Here is a 19528-nt window from a genome sequence, read left to right on the forward strand (position 1 = left end):
GAATATACTAAAAACTATTGAATCGTGCACTTGAAATAGGTGAAGTGTATGGTACGTGAATTACATCTCAATAAAGCTGTTAAAACTTACTTACTCTTTGCCACTAAAATACAATAGAAAAAATTAGAGGGAAAAAAGTGTAAGTACTTAGCACACTCTTCCGCAACAGCCTGAGGGAAAAATGCGGTGGCCCAGGATTTTTCACCAACTTTCTCTTTGGGACCTTGAGCAGAAATTGCATTCTGTATCACAGACGGCTACCATCATGGGTCTGGGACATCACCTGGGGCCAAAGCCTGGTCCCCAATGAAACAGCTGACATAAGATGACTGTTAAGGACCCAAAGCCAGTTATTCCATCTTTGCTTCTTGTCCCTGTCTTCCTAGGCCAGTGCCAACAATGACTGCCTCACTGGTCACTTACTTACTATCTTTTTCTACGCTGATACCTCCTACCACTGCTGACCTCTCAAATTGCCATTCCACCATAAAACGTCTGTACCCTCAGGCTCTTTAAGACTGCCCTCTGGCTCCCTTCACAGAAGCCTGGCTGGACCTCCAGGACTCTACTGTCCAGTAGCTTTCTAGGGTGGAGGCAGCTTCTTCCTCTCCCCAATGGGCAGCTGTCCCCAATGCCAGGTCCAGGCCTTTACTCTCTCATCTTTGCAAAATATCCTCTGCTTGCTCAGAAAATACCAATTCTAGACTGATCTAACTACCCATCCTCTCCATTCTCACCCCTGGATGGTTGGATAAGATCACATATCAACTCATCTGCCCCTAGCCAAGTCCCACTGACATGGTATAATTTAGTATTGCTGCCAAAAAATAAAGCCGCTGTAAGAATTGTTCTTTGGATTAAGATACTGTTCCCAGATCTACACTGAGAGTTGACCTCAACAACTCCTATATCTAATATACGGTCTTTGATCTCAACAAGAAAATCTATGTACTCTAGCATTTCTATTCCGATCTTCCAGGAGCCCTGGTGGCGCAGTGGTTAAATGCTTGGCTGCTAACCAAAAGGTCAGTGATTTGTACCGACCAGATACTCTGTGGGAGAAAGATGCGGCAGTCTGCTTCTGTAAAGATTTACACCCTTGGAAACTCTATGGGGCAGTTCTACTCTGTCCTATAAGGGTCGCTATAAAGTTGAAATCTGCTTGACGAAAATGACTTTGGTTTTTATTACTATCTTCCTCCATTCTCTTCGAGCTTCTGGCCCTGCCACCTCTTAGCGCATGCCTAATAAGGGAATAGGGGCTGGTATGCAGGAAATTCCTGCTGTAACATCCAGAAACTCATCTGCACCCACAGCCATCCTAGCCCCTCCAGCCTTTCTCATTGGAAGAAGTGCTTCTCACCCTGGCTTGTCCCATCCACCCAGCTTCTGCCTCCTTGGGGACCATGATCCACCCACCCTCCCTCCTCCCTGAATCCCCAAGCTGCCTGTCTTCTCTCGCCTCCTCCTTTTCACAGCCAAGGCTCCAGAAGGGGTAATTAAAACTTGCTATCTCTACTGCCTCACCTCCTATTCTCTCCTCAAATTACTGAAATTAGGCTGCTGCCCCAGACAACTCCCTGGTAACTGCCTCCCACCCTGTGACTGATCCCCAGAGCCTTCAAAGTGAAGCCAATCGCTTTGTCAGGGCAGACAAAGCCGCTCGTTCTCTGATGGGTCCCACTTTCCAACCTCACCTGCCACCATCGCAGGCTCTGGAGAACTCAGACTACCTTCCCTCATCTGACTTCTCTGCCTAAATGGCTCCTTCTGCAGGGGCTTTGCCCCTCCTGTGCTTCCATTTCTCTATCACTACACTGTATTTCAAGTGCTTGCTTACTTGCCTGAGCGCCCTCAGTGGTGTGAGGGCAATTTAAGAGCAGGAGGTCAGTTCATTACTGTCGAACATGTGGTCTGTTGGATGAATGAATGAGTAAATGTGAGAAAGCCACCTCATCTCTCTCAATCACAGGCTTCAAACCTGTACACAAAAGTCTTAGACAAAATGACCTCTAGAGCCACTTCTTAAGAAACCAGGGCTCTTTGGTCTTAATACAGAGTAAACCTCCTGAGAGCATGCTGGGCACAGGTAAGGAAGCAGAAGGGTGGGAGGTCCCACTGCCTTCATCCTGGTTGTATTCTACTTTGCAGCAATAATACCTTTATTATGAGGATCCATCCTAGTCAGCTCTCAGGCACTGGCTCAGGTCGGGTTCCAACAAGCAGAAGAATCCTAGTCACTCAGGGCAGTGCTTGTTTCCCTCATTCAGGCCTGCCTTTGTGTGCCCCTAACTCCATCTCTCTAACCTGCAACAGCATCTGTACTTTTACTCACAAGAATTGCTTCCCCTGGGTGGTGCCAACAGTTCACCAGACAATTAAGAGAAAGACTGGTGGTTCAAACTCACCCAGAGGTGCCTCTGAAGACAGACCTGGCAATCTGCATCCAAAACGTCACGGCCTTGAAAACCCTATGAAGCAGTTCTACTCTGCACATGTAGTGTCGCCATAAGTCGGAATTAACAGCAACTAATAAGAACAACAGAATTGCTTCCAGGGCTCAAGGAATCATCTCCAGAAAATTCCTGCTGAAATGCAAATATGTCACCTAGGCAGAAGCATGCACTGTGCCCGGACAGCAGCACAGCTAGTGTCTTCCTCACAAAGGGAGGGGGCTGATGACCAGGACTGTGTCAGGGGGACAGGAGATGCCCAGCCATAACAGGGCTTAGAAGTGGGCAGGAGTTGTCACCACGTGCCCCTCCCCTTACAACCTTACTGCTCACTGGGGGACAGCAATAAGGGGGGTGGGGGGCGAGTTTTGCTAAGAGCAGCCTGGAAATAAACATTTCCTACAAGCAAACATCTCCCCTGCCCCCCTGGATAACTGAGGGGCAGCTGTAGTTTGAGGCTTGGCCTGGGTCTGACTGTAGATGCTGTAACTGCAAAAGGGCTTTTCCACCTGAAGGAATCTCAAGTGGTTTAATACCCTGGTCCCCAAACCTCCTCCGCAGCTTTCGGCCAGAGCCTCGGCACCAATCATAGGATCTGGGGAGGATGATCGATTGGGAGGTAACTTGGGTTCATGCCTTAGCTGCTCTCAGCTCTGGAGCCACACTGCATGCTACCCCTTTAAATCCATGCCCACCCGCTTGCATATTTCTAATTTGAATCTCATTCACCGGCCCTGTCAGCCACTGCGTATCTTTGCCAGGAAAAGTGATTTTCCCAATGGCTTTTGTGCCTTGCGTCTGTCCAATCCTTCATTTGGATTTCTGGCCTGCCAGGTGGGGGTCACAGGACCCAATTCTGCACAGTGCGATCCCATTACTCTTTCTCCTCCTGCAGAGTGGGTCTGAGATCTGGAGAGGAATGGCAAGGTCTGCGGCAGCTCCCCAGGCCAACAGGACCAGTCCCCAGGGGCGCTAAGTGGCCCAGTGCAACCAACTGCACGGGAATTCCTAACCCACTTAGGCCCAGCTCCATGGATGCTTCCAGAAGGGCTCAGGCTTACTGAGGTATAATTTACGTATGGTACAGTTTACCCTTTTTAAGTATGTACAATTGGATGAGTTTTGACAGACGTAGTAACACTTGTTGGTTTAAAATCCACCTGTTAGTAGAAGCTGCGCCAGATTATACTAAATCACCCTGAATTCCCAGAGCAATTAAAGCTGGTACAAAAAGTTCCCACAGGAACCATTGTGGGGTTTTGTATTATTCCTTAAACTAGTGTCCATCTTGCCTTCCCTGCTACACCTATGATCTAGGCTGCCAGTGAATTTAAATGTATCCCATTCAAAATACTACCTTGAAACTAAATATTCCAAGCCCCTGCCAGTTTAATTAGCTGGAAATCCAGGCTTGCCTCAAATCTTCCAAGGATCCTTGGGGAAGGGGTACAAGAAGACTCCAACCTAGAATCACAGTTGCTGCGTGTAGCTCAGCTGTCTTTCTGAGTTGATGATTGCTGCTCTCAGTGCTACTCAGCTGTCACTCAGCTGCTCTCAAGCTGTGGCCCATGCCTCTCCCTGCTTGCTCTGGAGCTCTGGCCTCCAAACATGGGCCCTGTCCATACCACTGCAGACCTCTCCTGACTCCCCTACCCTCACTCCCTGAGGCCGAGTCCCTTCAGAGCATGATTCTATCATTCTTTTCCCTCACTGGCCAGCAGAGAGACTCTTTCCTCCTCTCCTGGGGGGATCCCCCAAAGGCAAGACATATAGTAGGTGCACAGTATTCCTTGGTGTTTGAAGGATTGCAGTGGCAGGGGTGTGAACTGGATACAAACCCAACCTAAACAGAAGGATTTGCAGAGCATAAGGCAGAGCTCACCCATATATACAGTTACAGAGTTTTATTTTCCTTTAGCTTCTCTAAAGTAAAACAGACTCCTACAGAGATGGCCCAGTGGCATGTACTCAGTAGGAAGGCAGAGAACAGAAGGCTCTGGGGATACCTACTGGACTAGAGGTATCCATGGCTGCAAAGTCCAGGGATTTCAGGTTACCGCCACAATAGTTGAATACAGTCTGCATTCTGGGCCTCCCCGCCCTGAACCTCGCTGCTTTCCCCTAGCCTGGATACCGACTCTAAGGATGCAGCCCACATCTCTGAAGAAATGCTGAAAAACTTTAGGAGATAAAAACGTGCCAGCTGTAGATTCCAGTATATTTCCACTTTGTCTTCTACTGTTTTATTAACCTTTCCTTTTCATTTGCAGAAGCAATGGAACTAGAAGAGCCCTTCTGGAAGGGAAATGTCTCCTCCTCCCAAATCATCAAGCCACATTCAGTCCTTTATAGGCAAGATGTGGGAGACTGAGAGAAAAGGCAACTGGTTCTTCCCTTTTCAGTCCCAAGAATCATGTGTTTTCTACACTTCTTAATTAGCATTTCTGTCACTAGAGGAATTGGTACATGTTTACTCACTTATCAACTAACCACCAAACTGGGAAAGACTTTGAAGATCATCAGACCCAATCCTCATTAATTAATAGAACAGGGAATCAAAGGTCAAAGAAGCTATATTACTGAGATAAAGCCCAGATCTCCTCACCACACTGACCCAGCGCTGCCTGGTTCTCCACCTCATGTTGGCAATTCAGCATTCTTCCTGTCTCACAAGGTGGAGTCCATGAAAAGACAGATGGAGGAAATCTATGGATCTCATATGCCACTGAGTCAATCACTCGTAAGCCATCCTGCACAGCAAAGACTATCCTGGGCTCTCCAGCCCTCACTCTCTGAGGGCACCTGTCTAGATGTTGGGGTCCTTCTCTTGGCACCTAGATACTTGGGGAGAACTTCATGTCAATTCATACCACCCAGTTTCTGCCAAAAGAGGTGAGTGTTTACCAACGTAGCAACATCCATCAGTCATGCTCAATGTGTTACCTTTTAGTATGCAGATGAAATTCCAAAATTCCAGCTTTGAGATCTCACATGTTCCCTGGCACTGCACAGCTACCCTCTGTCCCACATCCCAAGCCTAGGATTGAACCAATTCAGTGACAGCATCATCAGTTTTACCTTACATTCTTCATCCAACAGGTCCAAGATACCCAGCTTAGCTTCTATGAGGTCAATACAAGGTTGGTTATCATAAAAGTCAATCAAAGTCCAAGGAATCTGCTCCTTCATGTATTCTTCTTGCTCCAGTTTGAATACATGCTAGGATAAAAAGTTAAAGATATTAGTGAACTACATGTACACATTAATACTAATCTCTGCTGGGCCTTCAACCACATGAGTCCTGAGTCCTAGAGCAAGATGGGTATCAACCAGAAAAGGTCTGGGTACTAACACATGGTTATAACTGTAGAAGAGAAAAGCTTAGGTGATTCTCATTCCCTATGTGAACCCTTTCCCAGGACATTTTAATAGTCGCCTGCATTGGCATACCCCAACCCAATCATAAGAATTCCTATATCTGGCTTGCGGGTTGCTTAAGTACCCTAGAAGACCAGACTCATGAGGAGGAGGGGTCAAAACTAAGGCGAGAACATTTTGTCCCCTCATCATAGCCTAATTCAAACCTCCTCCTGAGGGGTGGGGAATTCCCTCTTAAAGCTGGGGCATACCAAGGGAAGGTCAGGGCAGAGCTAGAGCCCACTGACCCCAGATGGAAGAGAAGTGGCCTGGGCAGTTGCTCCCAGGAAGAGAGATGGGGCTCTCCCACTCCAACACCCCCAGATCTGGAACACCAGCCTACCGAGTTGAACTGCTGCTGCAGCTTTTCATTAGCATAGTTGATACAAAACTGCTCAAAGCTGTTTACCTCGAATGTCTCAAACCTGCAAATGGAAAGAGGAGAGGACAAAGGTAAGAAAGGCATCTTCTTTTATGTGGGAATCAATGGGACTTCAACAAAGTGGCCCTTACCCTCCACTCCCAGCCAGTTCCACCTTTAACTCTGGCACAGAATTCCCATTTTCTGTTCTTGTGCTCAAAGAGACCACCACTGCCAGTATCAGCACTAGGGAAAGCCCTATTCCATTAGGAAAGTAAGATCTGTATCTAGCTTCATAACTAACAAAAAGTACTGATGGTAGAAAATCTTAGAAAAAAGAAAGTCATCAATGATTTTATCACTCATATTGACCACCAGTTATATTTTGATAGGCTTCCTTTCAGTGGTTTTATATTTTTTAACAAAATTAGATTTACATGTAAAATTCTACTTTCTATTTTGCAGCGTTTCCCCGATGTCATCGGTTTTCAAAGGCATCAGTTTTAATGTCTGCCTCATCAACCATAGTACGGAACAGGGGCTGTGCGGCTTATACAAGTGGGTATTGTACAAGGTGCCCAGGTGAGGGGACAAGCAGGGACTGAAATGCAGCTGGGGCTCCCCGGCAAGGCTCAGAGGGGGCCATCCCACCCAGAGGGGACACCTTTTCATTTACATGAAGGCTCCGCATGGGCTGGCAGTGGCCCCCATGCAGATGTATCATAACCTAACCAATCCCCTACTGGAAAACGTTTGTCCAGTTTTTAGCTGCTATTAACAATGTTGTGATAAATATTTTATTACGTAAATCTTTGAACTCATGATTCTTTCCTTAGGATGCTGCCCTTGAAGGAGAATTACAATGTTGAAGAGTATGGTTTCTTAAAATATAGAAGCAGATTAACCTCCAGAAAGGTGGAATGAATTTATGTTATCACCCCAACCCCACCCCCACCCCAGCCTCCCAACATAGGAAAGTGTCTTTTTCTCCTAATACTGGTAAATGCTGTGTATTTTTTTTAAATCATCTTTATCGAGTTAGAATTTACATATAATAAATGCACCAATTTTAAGTGTATATTTCAGTGAATTTTGGCCAAATTTTATATAGCATGTGACTACCACCACAACCCAGATACAGAACATTTCCATCACCCCATGAACTTCCCATGTGCTCCATTCAAATCAATCCCCCTCACCCTTCACTGGACATACTACTGTATTACAGCTTTTTGGTCAACACTGTGTATTAACTTTAAAAATTTTTTGATTAATAACCACATAAAAATGTTTTTGTTTTCATTTTTAACTTCTCTGATCATTAACAGAGTTCAGCATTTTTCTGTTATGTGTGTATTATACCTCCGTACTTTGTGAATTGTCTGTAATCTTTAGTAAATTATTTGTTGGGTTTTAACTTTAAAAATTGACTTGTGTTCTTTATACTTTAAAATATCAACACTGTCATTCATCACTCAACTCAAATCTTTGTGATACAGCTAGATCATTGCAGGACAGGGAGAAGGTAGGAGCAGGGTCTCTTGTGAGGCATGGCACTGCAGAGAGAGGCAGGGACCCTGCCCTGCACGCCTTGATGCTAGGCTAAGGGGCTTGGGCTTTACCAGGGGGTAACAGGGAGCTGTTGAAGGATTTAAATTAAGAAATGGCATAATCAGATTTGCAACTCAGAAACTAGCAGGAGGGTGGAGAAAAACCATGATTAAGAGGAAAGTATGTAAGACTGAAGGCAGATGGCTGAGTTGGGCACTTATGAGGCAGAAAAATCAGCTAGATGGCAACTGGTACTGGTGACCCAGGCAAGAGCTAGTTAAGGCCTGACTTGAGCTGATGGGGGCCAAGGAATAGAAGATTCTAAAGACATTAAGGAAGGTGGAAGTGAGAGGGCTTCCAGTGACCAATGGTGTGCAGAGAAAATTCATTTGGGTAGCTGGATGGATGTGGTATTGCTCAGCAACCTGGGACCATTATAACAGCATCAACAGCTTCAGCCACAGTAAGTGGTGCTGCCTTGTATGCAGAGCAATGGCATCAGGCTGAGGAGGTCAGGAGCAGAAATCTAGGAGGAAGAAGTGCCTTTTTCTCACTCACACAACGGCTGAACAGGAAGCAGTGGCCCTGTTAATGAGTGCTTCAGAGTGTTCAGCCCCAAGTGCTTCATGAGCTTTCCTCATTTAATGGCACCACAATCCCAAGAGTTAGGGTCTTTTATTAATCCCATCTTACAGTTGAAGAAACTGAGCTTAAATAAGATGTCCAAGGTCAGAGAACCAATAGGTAGAGGAGCTAGGATTAGAACCCAAGGAGCCTAATTCCTGAACCCATACTCTTAATTCAGTGAGAAGTAAAGGTTTCATTAAAAAGGAGGAAGAGATAACTAAGGGAAGTGCTGTGGACAAGACGGGTAACTTTTCAGAAGAGGTGGTATATGAGCACACAGAGAATGGGAAAGGAGCAAGGGGTAATACATGCTTCGGCCTTCTCTACAACCTCCACATCTCCACCATTCCAGTTCGTCAATATGGACAACTGAGTTTTCTCAATCTTATATAAGTGTCATGCAAGCCCTTCCAAATAGACTGTTGTTAGTTGTTGCCAAACTGGATCCAACTGGTGACAACCTTATGTATAACAGAATGAAATGTCAGTCCTGTGCCATCTTCATGGTCGTTGGTATGTCTGAATCCACTGTTGTAGCTATTGTGTCAATCCATCTCATTGAGGGTGCCTTCACTTTTGCTGACTCTCTACTTTATTAAACATGATGTCTAAATAGATTGCATTGCCTAATAACCACCCTCCAATAGAAATGTTGGAGCTGCCCTGGTAGGAGTTAGGGATGGTGGTAGTGGAGGGAAAGTACCCTGTGCAGAAGGACCAGCACAACTGAATACCCTAGACACCCAGTAGGGTCAAGTCAGTGTCCAGACAACATCAGACTTCTTCTCCTCCCCTGCTCTCCCCTGTGTAAAACATGGAAAACTGGGAAATCACTTTGAGATCAAAGGAGTCAACTGCTGAGAGACAACCAGATTAAAGCACAGCTTTTGGTCATGTCCATGTGGGAGAAATAATTCTAGGTTAATAAAACAAGGTCAAAGAGGCACACAGTCCAAGCTGGGATAAAGGTGGCCAGCCCTGTGCACTGTAGACCGGGTACAGGGGAGGCACCGTGCCTGCCTGTCGCTTTGCTGGCGTGGGACCCTGCCAGACCAAATGATGGTCCTACAGACTCAGTCCAGTCACCGGGAACCTCATTCTTTTCTTCTCCCCTCCCCCCAAGAGAGGTTGCTGATGACAACCAAGCCCCAGAGGAAATTTAATTAATCAAACCTAGGAGGAAGATAAAAGGTCCACCCTAGCAGTTGGCCAGATAATAGCAATTGGGTGTGCTGGCAGAGCTTGTCCCAAGCTCCACAGATAAAAGATTTAAATAGCTTCCACTTGTCATTTTTTAAAGCTTTATACTGGTAGCACTCCACAAAGAACATTTTCATTAATTTGAGATGCCCTGAAATTAGCTCATAATTTCCCTATTTCTAAGATATTATCTGGTAACAACTCCTTTGCCATCTAGTGTAATTACTGTAATGCCAGAGGCCCAGAGAGGAATGAGGGGCTTGGGGAGCTTGGAAAATGTCTAAGATGACCAACCTCAGAAAGCCACAGTCAAGGAGAGATAGGGTAACTTCTCCTTTACAAGGAAATTATGTTTGTAGTAATTATTCCCATCAACAGAGATGCCTTTTTAAAATAAACACAATGAATCAATCTATAGTTCACGACATTAAAATGCAACCAAGAAATTTATACACTAGAAGGGTTTGGTTTTCTCCTGTAAAATCAATGTGGGGAATACTTAGACCAGAATCCTTGCATGGAAGAAGGTCAAAACATAGATGCTGAGACTTGGGGTCTATACCAGGGCTTTGAACAGTTTGTTCTGGTTTGAAGCCCTGCTGAGAATTTGCATTTCCACCCCAGATATACTGAATCAGAATCTAACAGTTTAACAAAATCCCCAGGTGATTCTTACGTATAATAAATTTTGAGACCCTCTTCTCTGCTAATGATTCTCAGAATTGGTCCCTAACTAGCAGCATTAGCATCACCTGGGAACTTGTTAGAAATGCAAATTCTCAGCAGGGGCTTGAACCTGAAAGAACCGGTTCAAAGCCCTGGTCTATACTCATGGTGGTACAATTTATCACCTGTACTTCCAGTTCCTATCTTAAAAATGTAGTGCAAAAGTACACAATGTTATTTTCCTGACACCTCAATTTAAACATATACTAAGGGCTACAAATGCTGCTAAAAAAAGGTAGTGTCTGTCGGCAAGTGAAATGGCAATAAAAAGAAGAATAAAAAATAAAAAATAATTAACTTTGAGTTAATTATTAACCTCCATGGATCTCTTACTCCGTGACCTGGAGAGAGATCAGGAAGGCAGTAAAATGCTTTGAAGTACTTCCTCCTGAGCATAAGTCAAAAGAACTGGAATCTCTTTGCTCAGCCACATCTTTCTATTTTACAGAAGATCACCATCATTCTACCAAACGTAGAACAAAAAGATACGGGATTTCGGTTAGATATAGAGGAGGACTTCCAAGGAATGTTGATTATTAAAAGCCATATATAAACATAACTTGGAGAAATTTTCTCTAGACAAGCCTTTAAACAGGGTCATCATGCAGTGGGGTCAGAGAGATGAATCAAACTTCCTCTCAAGGTCCCTTTCCATCCTGAAGCCCATGAAATCTCACAAGAGCACCTTGGGGTCTGTTAGAGAGGCGAACCCTCCTGACCTCTTTACTAAACAACCTCAGGATGCTGGCTGCACCTTAGAACGACAGGATTTTAATTCTGCACACATGCTCCTCTCTGTGTCGATACAACGCCACCAAGACTTGTCCTCCAAAGAGAGTACAGTCCTAGGGATTTCTCACACTCTAAGGCCAAGAACAGTTATTCCTCTGGAGGACCTAAGTCCTTCAGTTTGCAGTGTCTGGTCCTTGGCTCCTCTTCATGCCTGGAAATCCATGAGGGACAGGAAAAGACCTACTATATGGTAATCCTCTCCCAACCCATTGGTCGACTGTCCCAAGAACTGTGAAGGCTGCAAAAAGCAAGCTATGGTCTCTGTCCAGAGGAGCTACTGGGAAGATGACAAGAAACTGGTATATAAGACCCTCCCCAAGGAGTATAGATTTCATGTGCTATAGGCTTTTAAAACAGGGTCTAGTCATGGGGATGCTGGCTCAGACAAAAAGAAAATGAGATTTCATCTTAAAAGCAGGCAGGAGTGTCTGGCTCCAAGTATACTCCAAAATGGCTGCTTCCAAGCAATTCTGGAAGGTTGAGCTCTGCATTAGAACACTGTGAGTTACGAGGCTCCCTGGGAGGCTGGGAGACTCCAGGGAGAATACAATGGCTTCAGGTGATCTGCTAGGTCTGAGATCTTTGGGGCCAGCCATGCACGCTCATCCTGAAGATGACGTGTCCAGGCATCTTCTGGGCTTCCCAGGGCTGGGCCACCATTCACAGGCTGAGGGGTAAATGCAATCCTGAATTCTTCTTCTCCCTTTTCCATGAAACCTTTTCATACTAGTCAGAGGAGAACTGGGCAGTCCTTACTGAATAATGAAACTGCAGCTGTAAAATTACCTATAAGTCTATTTTGGAGAGTGAGATCAAGGAAACAAAACCAACCAAAGAAAGAAAGAAAAATTTCCATCAAAATGATAAAGGTGAATGATGGGCCTAAGAAACTTACTTAAAATATATTGTTAAAGAGCGATGAATAGAGTGGAAAGCTAATTTAAAGACAGGAAATACCATAAAAAGATATAGAAAGCTACATGAGGACTGAGAAGGTTGTAAGATTCCAGAAAATGCCATTTCCTGCTTCCTAGGGCCCAAATTTCCTACTTCCTCCTCCTCCCCACTACTGCTCCTCGGCATTGGGCATGGATTATACCCTGCCCTTGCTCCATAAGTACCCAAGGCCAACTCGTCTCAGCAAGACTGACTGGTCATAGCCAAAGCCCCCTGCTACCTTGGCATTTTGAAGGCTGAAGTCAAAGACAAATAAATGTGTAGGTTTCCCCATATTGAATTCATTTATTTCTTGTTGCCTTGAGGCAGGGACTGCAATTAATCAAGCCTGCAGAGGCAACCGCTGGTTAATGCAACATGCAAAGGAAACCCCGCCAAAAGTTGCTTGGCTGTCGCCTATTAATTTCCTTTGCCTGCCTGGTAAAAAACACCCCGCAGGCAGCTTTGCAGATCCGTAGTTAAGGAGAAGCATTTGGCTTGGGTTGGCAAAATTTCTCTGGGTGTTGCCTGCTTTGCACTTTTGTGGGAATGGGGCAGGGGAGCCGGGTGTAGGGAAGCCATCCTTATACCAGGCACTGGGGGTCTGGAAAAGTGCCAGGGATTGGGGAGGGGAGGAGCAGGAAAGCCTGGGGAAAGGGCCTCTGAGCAGCAGACTCACTCAAGTTTGGTGGAGGCAACTGTGGCCCGTGCCAATTTTCTTAGGATATCACAGCCTCTTCCACTCGATGAACTACCTACTAGTTGGAACACCATGACAAGGGGAGCCGTGTGTATGGTGCTTGCTTATATATAGAGTGATTGTTTATTCACTCTGGATGCTGACTCTGTAGTAGCATTTTAAACATTCATAGAAAAAGCTGGAGTGGTTCATCTGCAGCATGGAACTCTTCTCAGTTCTGAATCTACAATAAGCTTGACTGGTGGGCAAATAACGTCCTAGACAGGCGCTGCAGTTCATCTAGGGACAATAACTCCAATCGAAGAAATTAGTGCCTACTTGTCAGGGGTGAAGGGAGGAAGAGTAACTTTTATTTCCTAGCTTTGCACATTTCCAACCGAATTCACAGTGGAATAAATCTCCTTATTCTTGCCTTCTTTTAATAAATAAGAGTTCACTGTATTCAAAACACATCCCTACCTGTCCTTCCTATTCTCTCCACCTTCCACATGCCACTCTTCTGGTCCAAGGGATGAGGAAGAGTAAGGAAATCAAAGACATAGTGTCACCCCAAAGGCATCCTCTATGTGCACCAAGGCATCCCCATACTCTCAGCTGAGAAAGAATGAGTGAGACAATGGATAGATGGTCTTCTCCCTCTACAGTGTTGGGTGGTCAGGGATATGGACAAAAAACTCAAAAAAAGAAAAAAAAAAAAAAGCTTGGGTGTTCTGATGCCATGGACGATGAAATGCTCTATTATAGAATCACTTCTCATAGTAATGAATAAAGCCAAAAGACTGGAATTAGTTTGAATTGGGAGGGAGGTAGTTTGAGACAGTAGAAGAGGTGGCATCCCAAGTGTGATGCCCACTTCCAGATAATTAAGGGATGACCGTATTAAAAAAACAAACAAAACAACCAAGACAGATTCAGTGGGTTTCTCGAAGGTATCTGAAGTCCAAGGGAGACCAAGGTGGGTCAAACACCACGAGTGGAGAAAGGAAGCTGAGAGTAAATAGCTCACCCAAGTTACCCCAGGTTACACTACATGTTCTTTGTCATCTTCTCCCAGATTAAGAAATGTCATTAACCTGATTGATCAGAAATAGCATATCCCAACTCAAGCCACCTGCTCTCCTATGGTAAAATTGTTGGTTTTAATCTCCTAAGAGTTCATTACACAGCCCTGACTAGAAAGAGAGCCTGGACCAGTGCAAATTCATACAATAAGTTCTGGGCAAACCGGAAGAGTTGAAGAGTGTGCATAGACACGTTTAGGGAAGGTATCAAAGAGCTTTCTTGGCAGCCAGTGGCCCACAGTGGCTTGGCCAGAGTTTATTCACCAGGTAAATTGTTAGCTAGCTAGGAAACCTACCTTGTATCTAACTTGCTATCTCTGTCTCTGCCTGTAGGGTGTGAACTCAGCACTGCATTGGGCATATAGAACAGTAATTGTGCACTAGGCATTATTCCTTTCCAGGGGGACAGTGAATCACTTTTTACATATGACTACGTTATGACAGGGTTTTAAAAAGTAAATTAGCTCCTGACAAAGAACAAGGATTGAAAAAAGAGAGAGGGGGAAAAAAAAGAGCACAGCATGCCCGGCAGGAAGTACAAAGGGTAGGAAAAATTCCCCAGTGTGCTCATAAGTAGTCCAGGAATGGGGCCCTTGCAAGGAGGAGCCATAAGTGCATTTTATCCAAATGGATCCTGCTCTCACTGAAAAGCTGTCAGATGTTCTCTAAGAAACCCACAGGTCACTCCAAGATGAGGATGACACACAGGTCAGGAGTTCTAGAAACAGGAGACTAAGTCATAGGGATTCCTGCCCCATCCACTGACAACTGCACCTTTCAAACCACAGATAAACCTTACCTACAGGGCCTCAGAGAAAACAAACTCAATTATAAAAATTAAATGGCAAATATAAGCACAAAATCCCAGTTTCCACGGGCCCAGCTGACATCTGCAGACTCAGCAGCACTGGGAGCCCAACTCACAGAGATCTCCCATCAAGGCACAGACTGTGCCTGGGGATCCCTGGGAGGGGAGGTGCCAGTCTGTTTAAATGCAAGGCATTGCTAAGAAAAGATACGAACAGACTAGAACGGAGGCATGGTATTTTACATATCATTACCATTGAAGTCATAATATTTTTACATATTATTAACAAGAGCCTGCACATTCATTTTCCCAAATCAAAACCTCAGTAAACTTAGTATCTTGCATGGGTAGACTAGGGGAATCAAGCCAGGTGCCACAGCCTGGGTTTCTCTAGGTCGTACTTCAGAAGGAAGCACTAAACGCCAGTACTTTTGGAAACCCAGTTACCTGAAAATACTCACGGTAGGGGGAAGAAAAGCACAGAATTAATCACTGACAACTAGACAGTGAATTCCCAGAGAGCACAGACGATTCTATGTTCTCCCAAAACAACTTGAAGCGCTGAGAACAAAGTAGGCCCTCAATAGGCCAGAGGAGAAGTGGCCCGCCCAGCATCATTCCACCACAATGCTGAAGAACCCTGGAGAGGAGGTGTCTCCTGCTTCCCAGTCTAGGGTGATTCGCCACTGTTTGCTCCTCATGGGCTACAAGGTTTCCTCTTTGCTTTTTCCTACTATCTTGATTGTGCCCCTGTTCGCAAAGGTGACCCCACCTTTCATACTCTCCAAAAAAAAAAAAAAAAAGAAAGGAAAGAAAACCCAAATCAATTGCTGTTGAGTCGATTCCAACTCCTGGTGACCCCATGTGTTTCAGAGTAGAACTGAAGAACTGAGCCTCATAGTGTTTTCAATGGCTGTCATCTTTCGGAAGAAGATCGCCAGGCCTTTCTTCCAACATGCCTCTGGATGGATGTCAACCACCAATCTTTCAGTTAGCAGCTGAATGTTTAACTGTCTGCGCCCCTCAGGGACTCCTTAAAATTCTACCCCCTCCTTAAAAGATCCAATTCAAATCACACCTCCTTCATAAAGCTTTCCCTGACTCTGCAAACAAGTGTGCTCTCTCCTACCTGGAAACGTTTACAAAGCTGAGTGTCAGAATCTTCAGATTGACCCTTCTACAATTTCTTCTATTGCCTCCTCTATTACTTAACTCATCCATGTGATTTAGAACTGTTTAGCATGTTCCTGAGACCTTTTTGATGCAAGAAATCAAGTTTCATTCTTCTTCTACTGCCTCCATAGCATGGGACATAGTTTGGTTTGAAATCCAATGATCAGCTGCAGCATCAGAGTTATAATTAGGACAGTGTATCTTTGCATGTGGAAGTGGCTGCTTCTAGAGGGGATTTCACTTTACTACAGACTCAGCATAAGAAGCCCTGGTGGCGCAATGATTAAGCGCTCAGCTGCTAACGGAAAGGTCGGCAGTTCAAACTCAACAGCCGCTCCACAGGAGACTGTCGTGGCAGTCTGCTTCCGTAAAGATTACAGCTTTAGAAACCCTGTGGGGCAGTTCTACTCTGTCCCATAGGGTCGCTAAGAGTCGGAATCGACTTGATGGCCACAGGTTTGGTCTGGCTTTATGGCTGCAGCATAAGGCGAGTCCCGGCTGAGTGTCAGCCCACTTAGCAGTGCTTTCACTAAGAGCAGCACCATTCTTTTGACTCTGCACTTTCATGGGTCTGAAATTCTATTTTAAGACAGAAGCCATGACTTCTATAATTTAAAGATCCAGGAGGATTTAATCTATTATTAGCTTAAAGAGGACAGGACATCGGTCAGAAAAAAAAAGTGCAAGGGAGGTTACAACCCAGTTCATGTAATTTCAAACAATTCTAGAATGATCTGGAAAGTACCTCACAGAGACTCTGGCTCAAAATTTCTGTTTCAAGCTATGGAAAGCAAAGCCCAGAAAGGGGCTGGGATTTGCACAGAGCCATTCAGATAGCTGGTGACAGCACTGAGACAAAAACCCAATTTCCTGGGTTCGAGTACACTTTCTACCATGCCAAATTGCTTTCCCCTGAAATACTATGCTGTTATAAATAACCATCCTTTCGATCAGGCTGGAATTCTAGAAGGAAGAGAAACCTCAAGAATGACTACACACAGCACAAATCTATACAGCACTGTGCAAAATCACAGCATTAAAATAACCACCTTGACCAATGATAAAGTCAATTAAGTCTCATGATAGACTGAAATAAAACATAAGTGGGAGATACAAAACCTGAATTTAAGTTCTATTTCTCTAGTAACTTTCAGTATGCTGTTGGGGAATCACTCCCCTCTCTGGGCCTCAGTTTCCCACTTGTAAAAATGAATGCCTACAGAGTATTTTCAATGGGGGAACTACTGGCATTTTGACTGGAAAGTGCTAATGGTTAACAGGCTTGGCTGCTAACCAAAAGGTTGGAGGTTCAAGTCCACTGACAGGTGCCTCAGAAGAAAGGCCTGGCAATCTACTTGTGAAAAATCAGCCATTGAAATCCCTATGGAGCACAGTTCTAATTTACACACATGAGGTCACCATGAGTCAGAGATGACCTGATGACAACTAGTTATTCTTCCTTGGGACTGTCCTCCATATTGTAGAACACCTAGCACCCAGGGCCTCAGGTCACAGGATGCCAGTAGTGACCCCAGTCATTGTGACAATCCAAAAATGTCTCCACACATTTAAAACTTCCCTACAGAGGTGATTTCACTCCTGCTTGAGAACCACCAGGAACATCTCCAAGGCCCTTGCTGGCTCTAAAATGCCAGCAGGAAGACACTAATGATCAACAGGAGGGTGGAAGGCTAGGAGAGTGGAAGGCCGGGAGAGTGGGGCAGCAAGCCTACCCATAGATGTCCAGGACTCCGATGAAGGAGTGTTGCTTGTGGGAGGTGTGCAGGGCCTTGTTGATGTGCTCCACAATCCAGGCAAACAGCTGGGCGTAGATGTGCTTGGCCAGGGCGTTGCGTGCATTGACCACCTGCTGCAGGGACATGGTCTTGACATAGGTCTCAGAGGTGGTGACCAGCTTGCAGTGGCACAGCCAGTGCATCATCTGACTGTGCTCCACCCCTAGCAGTTGGCAGAAGTTGTTTAGGTGTTCATCCTGGGGCTGGGGAAGACACAGGGGAGATAGGTTCAGGAGGGGTGTAGAGGGCAAGCCCACCATCATGCCCACTCCCCACACCTGCCCAGAGGGAAAACAAGCCAAACCCAATGTCCCCCAGCACTCCAGAACCCCATTTCTTCCTTGGCCGCTCCCCCAGCTGTATCATACACTCAGAACCACTAAGTGGAGATGACAATTACAGCCCCAAAACTGTTGCTCAAAGTGATCATTACACCTGCTAATGACCAAATGATCAGGGTTTAAAAAAACACACGCACACAAAAAAACACCTCCACTCTTCCATCTGTTCCCTCCTCCATGACCAGGCTGCTGCTGTGTCATTAGTTTGAGAGGATTTCCCAAGTGAAGGGAGCAGAATGAGAATGGACAGCTTCACAACAGATAATCCATGAGCATAAGGAGCCGGAAGGCAGCAGATCCAGACCGGAATGTACACAGTTCCCATCTGCCACATGTGGTGCTTACTCTGTGCCCATAAAGCAGTCCCATTCCTCCCTCTCAGAGTTCTTTACCTACAAGTATCACCTTTGACTAGCATCCTATATGTCCAGAAATGAGCATGGGCTCCCACGGCTGAAATGGACCGTCAAAGGCATTCAGCCACTTTCCTCCCTGAGGCTTCAGGTTCCTCTTCTGTAAAGTAATACTATGGGCTAGATCAATGATTCTTTTCTGGATGAGAACTGCCTGGGAGGAGAGGGGTTTTTCAAATGCTACATGACCCCAGTGCATGTGCTCCAATGTGTTGGGGGGACCAGCACTGACACTGCTTCCAAGCAGGCTTGCTTTCTTGTTAGCCTCAATGATTCTACATAACACATAGCTGCACTTCATTTATTAATATTCCTAAAGCACTTGCTGCTTGGGAAAAAAGTTAATGTGAAAAGCTAGGACAAATGGCAGAAATACGGCACAAATTTTGACCTGAAAAGATCATCAGTTAAAGTCAACACTTAACTGAAAACATCACACATATTCAGAGCTGGGAAGAAACTGGGAGTTCCTCCAGTATAAGCTCCTTCTCCGTACAGGTAAGGAAGTTGAGCCCCAGAGAGGTGAAATGATTCACCCAGAACCAAGGACCCACCTGTGCCTCTCTCAGAGGTACATCTGAGTCTTATCCCTGGTTTACCCAAAGTACCAATCACTTTGCCTGGCCTTTGAACCACTGGATCACCAAATGACCCACGGGGTCTTGTCCCATTTCACCAACATGGGCAGGTCTCTTGGCTAATCCGTGCTGCCCACTCAGCACCCCACAGAAAACCTGCTCAGCCTCCAAAGTCCTTCTCGCGCCTTATTCGTCCTCTCATCAGAATCTGCCTGGAAAAACTGATAACCTAGCCATGAGTCTGCTGGAGAGCTTATTAACTCTGAGGCTGAAAGGTAGTCCTTCAAAACGTGATGTGCCAAATTATAATGGCCTTAAATTACTTGTGGGACTCATTTTCTGATGAGGGCGCCTTGCAGGATTTAAATGACGGCTTGGTCGATGAAAATTAACACAGATAACAATACCACTTCCCCCTTAACACCATATCCCCAGATCATTTTTTTTTTCTTACAGATATTCAAAATCCATCTGCCCAAAACAAACACAATTATAAATAACAGAATGTCAGAGTATGAAATAACCTCCAAAATCATCACAGCCAATGTTTCTCCAACAGTAGTTACAAAGCCTTTACAGGATAAAGGGGGTCAAG

General features: G+C 45.2%; 1 protein-coding gene across 1 annotated transcript in view; it reads right to left on the minus strand.

The window, feature by feature from the left end:
• MYO5B (myosin VB) overlaps window positions 1-19528 on the minus strand; it is a gene marked incomplete at its 3' end in the record, with an annotated part of 218200 nt that overhangs the window by 118566 nt on the left and 80106 nt on the right. Inside the window, exons 9-11 of the mRNA XM_023733930.1 lie at window positions 17539-17804; window positions 6214-6295; window positions 5532-5672 (exon numbers count right to left, since the gene is read on the minus strand). Of these exons, the coding sequence (XP_023589698.1) occupies window positions 5532-5672; window positions 6214-6295; window positions 17539-17804 (489 nt within the window). The remainder of the gene's footprint in view (window positions 1-5531; window positions 5673-6213; window positions 6296-17538; window positions 17805-19528) is intronic.

The sequence above is a fragment of the Trichechus manatus genome, unplaced genomic scaffold (assembly GCF_000243295.1).
Source record: "Trichechus manatus latirostris isolate Lorelei unplaced genomic scaffold, TriManLat1.0 scaffold00063, whole genome shotgun sequence".
In the NCBI taxonomy this organism is placed as follows: Eukaryota; Metazoa; Chordata; class Mammalia; order Sirenia; family Trichechidae; genus Trichechus; species Trichechus manatus.